General features: G+C 36.2%; 1 protein-coding gene across 1 annotated transcript in view; it reads right to left on the bottom strand.

The window, feature by feature from the left end:
- ARAP2 (ArfGAP with RhoGAP domain, ankyrin repeat and PH domain 2) overlaps nt 1-12,425 on the bottom strand; it is a 130,051-nt gene that overhangs the window by 1,165 nt on the left and 116,461 nt on the right. The window contains exons 28-31 of the mRNA XM_009275152.1: nt 11,885-11,967; nt 10,443-10,478; nt 9,887-9,950; nt 4,708-4,839 (exon numbers count right to left, since the gene is read on the bottom strand). Of these exons, the coding sequence (XP_009273427.1) occupies nt 4,708-4,839; nt 9,887-9,950; nt 10,443-10,478; nt 11,885-11,967 (315 nt within the window). The remainder of the gene's footprint in view (nt 1-4,707; nt 4,840-9,886; nt 9,951-10,442; nt 10,479-11,884; nt 11,968-12,425) is intronic.

Genomic DNA, 12,425 nt, shown 5'->3' with positions numbered 1-12,425 from the left:
TTACTTCAGACTAGCTTTAGCTTTCTCCTACTGGCAGAAGGCCTATTTTTGGCTGCAGTGCATTAGATATGCTCCTGCAGAACCTCTTCAACTTCAGTTTCATCTGAAAGCAATCCAAGTTCACATGGTCCAGAACCACTCCACAATACGAAGCAAAACACAGTAACTGGGAACAACTGGAAGATTTGCTCCTGAAGTGCACTCCTGATACTAACTAGAACACTCATGTAAATGTATCTAAACTAGCTCTTCTCTAGTGTTTGAATATTTTTTCATGTTTGCTTTAACATATGAGGTATCAAGATTCCATGAGAACTTGCTCATATGCTATGGATCAATAATTCCATAAAAATCCAGCCAAACTGAACAAACGCCACACAGGAAAGACAAAAAGAATCAAAGTCTCCCTCAGCTTTGAGTACATTCTAGTAGTCAACAAAGATGTCACACATGAAAGAAGAATTCCAAGACATCATTTTCTTTGAGAACTGTAAGGCTCTTCCACAAAAGGAATGATCTGCCTAGTGCCACACCAACTGAGCAGACAGAATACAATAAATTCCTTTACCATTCTTATTTGCCTCATATGTTTTAAAGTGACATCTCTTTCTTCATAAGAACAGCAAACGTATAAATGAGTGTTGATGCAGCAAATTAGTTGCTGTGTCAGAAGAAAAATAGTAAATATTAAATGCGTTTACATTTAAGAGATCTAAGCTATAAAACAAAGTCTAAATTTGTGCAGTCTTGAAATTTCACCTGAGCTAGCATCTGTTCAATAATAAAAGAAACAAACATTTAGATTATATAAATCACAATTTTTAAAAGAGCAGATAAAGGAGTTATTTTATTGATATTACTTTTAGCATTAAGGAGGCTGATATTTCTATTTGCATTCACCAAGAATGAAGACTATCCATGAATAATGAAGCACCAGTGGCCATGATATTTAAAAAAAAAAAAAATAAAAAAAAAAAAAAAAATCCGTCCCAGAACAACAATGCACAAAAAAAAAAAATAAAAAAAATAAAAAAATCCGTCCCAGAACAACAATGCATGCAAGAGTTCATACTGCTACACGGGTTACCACTGATGTGTGCTATGGAGCAGATTTTAGCTTGCCTGAAGACTCTTTTAAATTCTACTGCCATCAGTAACAACTCCTATCAGTTTAGAATCTCCTGCTATCACCTAAGCCAGCAAGAAGCATCCTAATATTTAACACGTTCAGCTATATTCAGTGAAAAAAAGTTCAAGGCAACTGAGGAACTGTCCCAATGACTCATGAATATGGGGAGTGCTGTTCTGCCAAATATTTGAAAAAGCTATAATTTTCCATTTAAAAGAATGTCCTTGCATGAACAAGAAAACAGTGAGATTATCACCAGTGGTTCATGTTCAATTAATAAAATAATAATTAAAGGACTATCTGTGATAATATACATGCAATATGTGAAATGTAAATTGTCATGCAGTACCTTTCAGAAAACACAGTAACACACTCCAAGCTATTCACTGTTACTCAGCAAACTAAGGTATGAATTAGTCGTAAAATTCAATCAGGAACAACAATCTTCTATTTACAGAATTTTTTACATCATGTTTCAATTTTGCATCTTTGGAGAATAAAAATACTGACTACACTTCCGAAATCAGTATAGTTCTCCTGCTAAACTGGGTATAGCAGGAGCCCTTTATATAATGAAAGTAGGAACAGATCAAATACAGCACCCTAATTTAAAGGTTGCCTACTTCTCTGAAACAGTCTTGTATACTGGCATGTAGCCCCTCAACACAGACTACTACTCAACATTTTGAACATTTAAAGTAGATTCAGTATATACAGGAATCCTAATTTCCAGACATTTGCGTTGTAACAATATTCAATTGATGGAGCCAAATTCTGTTGTTCAAATTAAAGCACTAACAGTTACAGTTATAAACAGTTTCCCTTATAAACATCGTATCAAAATGATGTATGAACAAAACTGCCACATCCAATTTCTTAATAATATTATTTCTTAGTATTTGGTCCACTGCCCACTGTTAGTCACATGCGATAAGTTACACTGCTGGACTCCATACTTTTCCCCCCCATAACCTCTAACATAAAAAGTAACAATTTCATGTTAGAAGCAGCAGTTAGAATTTCAGCCCCTTAATAAAGTAATCGGTGAATAAATTGATAATAATACGTACATCTAACTACATTTTTCCTTTTCCTGCATATCACCAGCAAAAAAATATGGAGCAACTCTATCTATTTGCATCCTCCATTATCCCTGTGTCATACTGTTCCTTTCAAAACACTACACAGGTATAACCTATTACAAGTCAGTATGGTATTTGACTGTGGCTTGAAAGAAAGAGAAAGTTTATCCTCATTCCTCAATCTTCCCGTATTTTGAAATAAAATTACAGACTACTGCAATGTATTTCTATTTCAGTTAAATTATTCTATATGAGAAATACACATATTTTAAATGCACTATCCATGTATACAACAATTGGTGCAGAAATAATGGAAATCTGATTCTATTTGTTATTAGAAGGATTCTTAGTTATATAGTGTTGTCAAACTTTCTGTATTATGTATTTATCTTGTTATCACACAATAAAATTACTTCCAATAATGGGAAAAAAGAAGACATTCAGTATAGACTTTTTAGCACAGAACATTAATATTAAACTTGTTGGTTTCTGGGTATCTTTGAGGTTTTGTTTTTTATTTTTTCCCCACTTATCTTCACATCACAAAGATGTCACTTTTTTCACTGTTCAGAAAACTTTCAGTCTCTTTTCCTGCCTATATGAAGATAACTTTGATCACATTTCTACTACAAGTTTACGCGTTGATCTGTAAACAGACCTCCATTTTTCATAAACCAGCATCTTTCAGAAAACGTTTGCTCATGTTATTACTCTCTAGTGCTTTAAAATTGAGATATTTTTGCTTGTTGGAGAAGTACTACAAATCCATGGAAAGACTGAAGGCATGGTCTCCAAATGGGTATCTACTGCTTTACTGACTACACTGCTGTATAATATTTCTCCTTAATAAACCATATCATACACTTACTTTCCACCACTATTTTATTGTTCATTCCAGTTTGGGCTTTCCATGTAAAAAAAGTGTTAGTTTTTATTTTCCACTATATAATTTTGTGGTAATCTTCCTAAAGTATGCAAATGTCCTTTGCATAAAACTTCTCTAGATCTAGTCATGGCATAAATAATGAAGACTGTGATCTTCTACTTTTATGTTTAAATGCAGACTTCCTCTAAGTTGCAGTGTACAAAACATTAGTGTCCTTCCTAATGAAGCACATTATCAACAAAAATAATAAAAAAATAATTCTAGTACTAGAAGGTGTTAAGGATTTTAAATCATGAAGCTCAAAATCCAATAAAACCTTTATCCTAGAATGTCTGAATTTGTAGCCAGCTCAAAGAACTTATTAGAGATCTCAACCGTACCTGCATAAAGGACAAGTAAGAGACGTACCTAAGGGTTATGAAGTTTTTTGAATTACAAGACCTATGATTTACTTTCATAAAAAAAGTTTAAAAACGCAAACATTAGAAGGAACTTAAAGAATTGCAAAAATACTTTCTGAGAGCAGGTTAAAATGAAAGGACAAATTAAACAAAATAGGAAAACCATAATTGCAGTCACACTGTATTATACCCATTTGGTAAGGCAGAGCAGAAATGCCTGAAGAGAGCGTAACAAAAGAAAGATGGAGTTGCCTTTTACATAATGCACTACTTCTACCTTTGCTTTTGGTTTGCTATGGAACTGAGTCAGCTTCACCAATCTGTGCCCAAACCACTGTCTCTGTAAGTGGTGATAACACATAATGTATTATCTACATCCCTTCAAAATGTTCTAAAACATGCAAAAAACAATACTGCGTACAGTCAAAGGACCAAGCTGTTTTGTTTCCACACTTATTCTCTGCTGCATTCAGATTAGTTACCACTATTTGCACCAAGCAGAACAGTGCCTCCACTACCGCTGCTTCCTCTCAGCTGGAAGTAAGGCAAATAAGTCCTCCCCACAGGCATCAGTATCTCTATGTGGATACCAGAAATCCATCTCAAGCTAATATGATAAGGTTGAGACATATCACTAGTGCACGTAAGGTAGTGACACAGCTCTGCAAAGAGTTGTACCTAAACCTTCTTGTTCATCTTTGAGACTAATAATACTACAACTTAAATGTATCACAGTTAGTTCCATCTGAGCTTTTCCATTACATTCACAGAGCAGATAACTAAAACAGTGCAGTTATTTTAGACAGAAGAAAAGATATGGTAGAATACGCATGCAGGACACTTTTCAAGGAACTTATTAAAATAAAACTGTAATAAAGTGCACTGTAATAATGTGCATTATGTTTCCAGGTAAAAGTCCTATTTACTTTTAATGAACAATCATTGCTCAAAAAAACCCCCAAACACAAATAAAAATCCACTGTTGATTTACTGAACAGCCAAAGAGGTGACACAAGTTTAGGTCACAATGTTTTTTTAAATTAAATTGTCCTAACTGTTCCTTTAATGACAAAACAATGAAAAGGACATTGCTAATAAGAGCATCTACATTTTATATTTATCCAGCTCTAGAGAGTTCATTATTACTGGACTATTTAGAAGTACAGCATTGTGGTTAGAAGTTCTACACCAAGTTTAAACCCCACTTACTTCTGTACTCCCTCTGATTTTACAAGTGTTCTTCTCCTGTTGAATGGGAATTAGTGGTAAGCCTCCAATCTTTGGACTTTTAGTTATAGACTGTTTTCTTGCTTTTCCAGCAGGTGGCCATATATCTGCATGCTGAAGAACAAAATAATCCTTTTTTTGGTGTGCAATTTCATAAATACACAACATTCTCTTGTATGTAAAACTCTCTTGGAAACAGCTATCTACTGCACAACACCATGCCCTCTGCTTGTGGGAGAAGGGGGAAAACACTATGGTGCCTAAAAGTACATTAATATTTTGTAAGTGCTGCACAATATTGAGTGAACAGAACCAAAGTGTCTCTACATAATTTTTATTTATCAAACATCTTCCCTCCATATTACGTATCAATACAATTATCTTCTAAGAATAGAAAATATCATCAAACAAGACACCAAGACACACACATTGACTTGATTCACAATTTCAAAATTCCACATAAGCACGCTTTCAGGAGTCCCAACAAAAGTTTCTGAAATAAAATAAAATGACCCCAATTTGCAAACAAGTGTTTCAAAATTTATATTAATAATTGAGGAGAAAATCATTGCTTAACCTACAATAACAACATGTGTTATCCAAAAGGAAATGGCTTGACATTCTGAATGCTCCAAAAACACAATCTATAAACAAACAGATCTGGCTTCAATAATAGTCTTTGCTTTAGCTCTACTGAAACAGGTCAGTTTTGGGAAGAACTCCAATGTGTGCAGCTTCGTTCTGAGTGAAAAATATGACTGGAAAGAGAAGGGAAGAAAAACAAAAAATAACAGTATTTCAAATAAAATCTTAAAACCTCTTCCTGTAAGAGGTCTATAATGAACTTTTGTTAGCAGATCATGTAGAATTTCACATGTAGAAATTTGAGCACATGTGCTTGAAGCTCATAGAGTCCTCTGGTGATGTTAATGGTAACCAAAAAGATAGGTCTGAGGACAAGGTAGTGTAATAATATTTTTCTGAAAAAACTTCAACGTCAGATTCTGTGAATCAAAGAGGATGTAGAACGCCTACAGAAGAATAGTTTCTAAAGCTTGGAGATGAGTGCATGAAGCTAAATCAGCACAACACCAAAGGAAAATGGCAAGCCAGAACTGCAGAGGAACCTTCATGAAAGCTGAGAATACTTTGTGTAAATATTGGCATAATACTAATCCAAAGCATCAGTTATAATAAATAGGAAACAAGAAATTCTGTCTGAACATAAGAAAAACACAACCGTTTTTTACTGTGAGAGTGGTTAAACACTGGAACAAATTGCCCAGAGAGGTTGCGGAGTCTCCAGTTATTCAAGCCTGACTGGACACAGCCCTGAGCAATCTGCTCTAGCTGACCCTGCTTTGAACAGATGGATTTGACTAGATGATCCCCAGAGGTCCCTTCCAACCTAAATAATTCTGTGACACTGTCCAAATCTGTAACAGATTTCTTTTCACAGGTGTCAGGATCTTGAGTGTCCTTTATTTGTTTTAATGGCATTCAACCTTCCAAATCCATGAAGTAAGAAGTCTCTTCAAAACTGTATACAAAAATCCAGTTGTGGAGCTGTGATCATACTTGCAGATGGTCTGCAAGTAAAAACAGCGCTACTATTAAAAAGCCATCAGAATCAGTGGTTATTGACTTAGAATAGCAGTCTAGAAATCAGAAACCCCAATTCCAAATTTAGAAAAAGTATTTTATAGATTCACATCTTTATGGAGTAAAAAATTCTCACATGTGGTGCTGACCAGGGTAATGTAAAAGACTGTTATAAGAGTTCTCCCCAGTGAACGTTAAGAACATTTTCGTCCAATTGAAAATTGAGAAGGTATTATCTGAAAGAGCAGGTCTTGCCAACCAAAATCAGTTTATTGTGGACCAAGATACAAGAAACAGATACAATTCAGAAAGTGACTGAGAAACTTTAAGTCAGCTTCTGACGGAAACCGCCTCCCTTAATTCTCAGCAAGCTTAAGGAAACTATCCCTGTCAGTTAAGCAGCCTGATTTCCCTTTTGTGCCTGTAACATTTCTTAAAACAGAACTCTAGGAAAGTACATCAGAAATGCTAGCAACATATTGGGCCACATAATAAATGTATTTATTCATAGTTTTGACCTATCTGCTCAACTGCACCTCATGGTAATATAATGTGCCTCTCTCTAGTTGATCAAAGGCAATGGAACGGGAAGAGTATTATTGTGTCCATCTTCATATCAATTACTTTCAACTGTATGTTATGTATGCTATTAAGTGATTTTGTACAAAACTATTATAGAATTCAAGAATCAAGTTTCAGCCATACTTTTCAGGATTATTTTGCATAGAACTGAAAGAAACAATGGCCCTCCTTCAGACCCTCTTAGTATTTACCAGCTTGAAGTACAAAATTAATAACCTCTGGGCTAACTTGACTTTCTGTATCAAAAGTACTCTTGTTACTAGATTACAGTGGTACCTACACTTTGCTATTTATATTCTCTGCACTATTTCTACTACAGGAATAAACATATCAGAAAACCGGGGGGGGAGGGGGGGTGGGGAGATAACAGTAGTACTACTATCTTACTGATATTAATTACCAATAAAGTCTTATTCTGCTCAAGCACTGAGGAGCACAGTAACATAGATTTATCTCCCTCCTAATTGCACTGGAGCTTTAAATGTCACTGTCTTAACACTTCAAAACCTACTTTACAGCATTTTTCAATTTGTAATGTAAGCTATTCCACTGACAAATAAAATGTGCTGCCTGTAGTCTCTCTAACATAAAGGTGTTCAAGTACTGTGGTAACAGCTACGGTAAAAGACAAGCTATCTTCCGTAAAGATGGCCTCAATTTGAAAATTCTAACTAGAAATAACCTCAGTTGACATTTACAGTTTTCTAGTTTAGAAATAGGATAATATGATAACAATTGTCTGCTGCTGCATGATACAAAACATTTGGAGATTGTACAGTAAGCTTTAGTAACATGAGCCATTGCATTCTCAAGGAGATTTTCACTGTAAATTATATTTGAAGCAGTAGACTGTAATAAGAACAATACAGCAAGTCTGCATTGTTAGCACTTAATTTCTCATGTAATTCAAAGACTGACAACTTTACTGATGTCCAGAATACTGATAACTTCCCCCCCCAAAAAAAAACAAAAACCCCAACACGACCACCAAAAAACCCTCCCAATGTAGCTCATTAGTACCACCAATTCATTGTACTGTTCATTCACTGGAATGAGGTTTTAAAAAAACAATAGTATTAATTCATAGCAATTAAAAAGAAAAAAAATGCACATTAAATGATTTAATGTTTTTTGTTATAAAAAATATCCTGAACATCGATCAGTGTTTCTCAGTTTTTTATCTATATTGTCAGAGGAACGTTCTACATACCACGCTACCTGATCAGAATCCTAATAGACTGCCCTTCTTGTGATTTTATGTCAAAAGGACTTCAACAGTTACCAAGCTTGTATGAGTTATTCCTAAGTAGCCTATATCAATAACCTCTGAGCCTATTTGTTGTGACACCATGCATGTTATGCCCATGAGATGTATATCAGGACCCGTGGCTGTTTCCATAGAAACTACAATAGTTACTTCAGTTAAGGGAGCTGAATAAGACAAAAATTTGGAAGTCTTACTTACAAGGCATGCATTGTACTTATAGCACTACTATCTATGCAGGTCAGATTCTGTTTTAGAAAGCCTCTAAGAAGTACATATTGCGACAGTCTTGTGCCTAGTCCACTTTATGTAACACGTAAAGCTCACAGGTAATCATAAATCTAGTGATGTTTATTCACAGTGATATTCCCCAAAGTTCCTTGAACGTCACAGGAAAGACAAGAAACTCTGACACAAATACAAAATCCTTTTAAAACCTTAAACTACGTTCCAGTCTCCTGTCAGGTTGAATTCTTCCCATCTCTCTTACTCCCACTTCCTCCTATATAAATACTAAACTCCATTTGCAAGGATGTGTTATATGGCACTCAAACGTACACCCTCCTTACTCACAATCTAGCAGCAAGCAGAAGATTACTTAATTTGGGATTACGCCTATCCAACACAATGAATTGTCAGTGTTAACTAAGTGTCCTGGTTTCAGCTGGGATAGAGTTAATTTTCTTCCTAGTAGCTGGTACAGTGCTGTGTTTTGGGTTTAGTATGAGAATAATGTTGATAACACACCGACGTTTTAGCTGTTGCTAAGTAGTACTTACACTAGTCAAGGAGTTTTCAGCTTCTCATGCCCTGCCAGCGAGAAGCTGGGAGGGGGCACAGCCAGGACAGCTGACCCAAACTGGCCAAAGGGACATTCCATACCATATGACGTCATGCTCAGTATATAAACTGGGGGGAGTTGGCCAGGGGGCAGTGACCGCTGCTCAGGAACTGGCTGGGCATTGGTCAGTAGGTGGTGAGCAATTGCACTGTGCATCACTTATTTTGTATATTCTTTTATCATTATTATTATTTTCCCTTCCTTTTCTGTCCTGTTAAACTGTCTTTATCTCAACCCACAAATTTTACTTTTTTTTCTCTTCCGATTCTCTCCCCCACCCCACTGTGGGGGGGGAGTGAGTGAACGGCTGCATGGTGTTTAGCTGCCTGCCAGGTTAAACCACAACACTAAGCTAACCTGGATACCAGAGAAATACAGCTGTATTGGCACGGCTCTTCAACAGAGCTAGTTCACACCACTACGTTTTTAAACGGGGCTCCCTTCTTTCATGACTACTTTGCATGCAGCATCCAAATTAGTGAGCAGAGAAATAGCACTTGGGCATTGTGGCACACAGACACACCCTTTAGGTCAATAGCTAGAATTTCACCCAGAAGAGATTCGTTACTGCAAAGGAAATGAATGTCTTTCTTTAACCAGCTTCTCTACAACACAGCAGGAAAAAAAAAATGACGCCAGAATGTAATGTTTTTCTCCCTTAATCTCAAAGCACTCAGCTTTCATATGAAAATGACATTATAAATAATAGTCTTCATAGACTAAGACCATCTTTTTGCAGTTTTATTACATTGAGTATTCCAGAAACTTTAATGGCATTGCAACTTCATCTATAACGTATCCATAACATACATATGAGTAATAGGATTTTTGTAACAGCAGTAAAAGTTACATTTCTTTGATCAGGTTAGTACCTGTGCAGTAAAAATGCTGATCATCCACTCCATCAGCGCATCTTGTCCATCACAACATATATACCTAGAACACAATATATCATTAACAAGAAAAACAACAAAAACTCCTGCTGCAGTTAAACATATTAAAGAATAGGCTTCTAAACAACTTCAAACAGTGCTTACATTAATTTATGAACGCTGTCTATATTTATTATTAACACTCCCATAAAAAGATAGGGAAATATAAATACTTCAAATTATCACTTTACCCTAACTTTGAAGACAATGCATGTGCTTCATTTAAAGCATGTGCATAGGTTTAAAATCTATCATTCTAAATTTATGAAATTCATTTGCTTTATGGCCACAGAAGGGAGACAGACACCTAACTACAAAAGATTACCAAAACATATGAATTACGACTGTTTAGTTAATTAAGAAAAATATAGCAAAAAGTCAACATGCAAGCAAAATAATGCCCATTAGTTTTCAAACATTCTTATTTTGAAATTGAACATTTTGACAAATATTAAACATTGAAGTTAAACGAATCATGTGTTTCATGTTTACCTACCACTGGTGCTTTTCAGAAAATACTGCAAGTCCCCAGCTGAAACAAATAAAATTTTCAAAAATTAATTCCAGAAACTCGAGACAGGGACACATTCCTCAAATTGCACAGATCCATTACATTTATATAGTGCTTTTAAGTAGGGAAAAAAAAATTACAAAGTTTAAATGTGTACTGCAAATCTAGAATCAAATTGTGGGTTTGATGATGGATATTGCTCATTTTCTCACAGTTGATTCACAGGTAATGAACATTCTGTTCTGGACAACGGGTTATAGCCAAGCCCTGCAGACGATGGCTAACTACTTGCCTCATTTTGGCCGTGGCTGTACTTTCTGAAAGCTGCTGAAGTAAAACTGCTAAGATGGTGCCCAGCGAAGAGTCCACTACAGTGTGGAAGTCACAGAGGGAAGAGACGTATGCTTGCACTATAAACAGAAGGAATCACACGAGTCTACAGAGATTAAAAAGTAACTGAAAAAAAGGAAGTAGGTGCACAGGGAAGCCTCTGAGGTGAAAGAAACACAGACACTACTGGAGATCCAGAAGAGACTTGGCAGAGTCTACTGTTAAAAGTAGACTGAAAATAAACCTCAAGGAAAGAACCTACCTGCAAAGATTCATTTACATAATCTTTTTATTCTTATTTTGGACTAATCTCCTACTCATTCTGCACTTAACTAAAAAAAAAAAAACAAAAAACAAAAAACAACAAAAAACAACAAAAACCCCCACGCCTCCTTTTTCTCTAACAGAACTAAGCTTTGAAATTTACAGACCTTTTTGAGACGTCTTGATGTGCCAACCGTAAAGGAAAAGTTCAAGCAGATCTGTTTAAAGACTACAGACAACTTAGAATCCCCTTGGGGTAGGATCCTATGTACACTGTCTCAGTGTCAGCATTCTGGAAATGTCTGCGAAAAACAGGTGTCATTTTTCACTGCTCTTTTCCAGAGACATAGTCACTGATGTTTGTAAAGGGCACTGTAGTCTTCAGCTAGAAGAACATCATCAAAATAACAAGGATCCTGAGAAAGGAAAATCCTCTACTGAACAACAGGAACTGTCACGAAAGGCCATGGCTAGTTGGTTTTCTCTTTTCTCTCTTTTCTTGGTGCAAAGAAGGTGTGTCCACCAATGAAATGCAGGAGACATAATACCAAACTAAGTGAGCTAACAGCAAACATATCCACAAGAGATAATATACTTAAGATTAAGAAAAGCCAATCAATAAAGTAATTTCCTAGCACAGAAGAGTTAACAGGGAACACAAAAACAGAGACAGAAACAGAACAAATAATATTATAGAGGGTAATTTAATTCAGCATACTTCAATTGGCTTCTTGACTTTTCCTTGTTCCACAATGTTTTATGTTCCCCTTTTTTGACAATACTACAAGTATCCTGCCACACAGTGTTTAACTTATTTTCTTTTCTATTCTTACTTTGTTGGTGGCTTCATTTTCTTTTTCACTCCAAGATAAAGCTTCAGGGAGCTGACAGGCAACACTTTTTCAGGTTTGCTAGCCTGCAAAGAAAATAAGATTAGAATCATAGAATAGTTTGGGTTGGAAGGGACCTCTAAAGGTCATCTAGTCCAACCCCCCTGCCATGGGCAGGGACATCTGCAACTAGATCAGGTTGCTCAGAGTCCCGTCCAACCCCACCTTGAATGTTTCCAGGGATGGGGCATCCACCACCTCTCTAGGCAACCTATGCCAGTGTTTCACCACCCTCAGCAGAAAAAATTTCTTCCTTCTATCTAGTCTAAATCTATCCCTCTTTAGTTTAAAGCCATTCCTCCTTGTCCTGTCGCAACAGGCCCTGCTAAAAGGTCTGTCCCCACCTTTCTTATAAGCCCCCTTTAAGTACTGATAGGCTGCAAGAAGGTCTCCCCAAAGCCTTCTCTTCTCCAGGCTGAACAACCCCAACTCTCTCAGCCTTTCTTCATAGGAGAGGTGTTCCATCCCCCTGATCATTTTCGTG

Source organism: Aptenodytes forsteri, unplaced genomic scaffold, assembly GCF_000699145.1.
Source record: "Aptenodytes forsteri isolate BGI_AS27 unplaced genomic scaffold, ASM69914v1 Scaffold305, whole genome shotgun sequence".
In the NCBI taxonomy this organism is placed as follows: domain Eukaryota; kingdom Metazoa; phylum Chordata; class Aves; order Sphenisciformes; family Spheniscidae; genus Aptenodytes; species Aptenodytes forsteri.
Note: the sequence above shows the minus strand (reverse complement) of the source record. Positions and strands in the feature narration are given on the sequence as shown.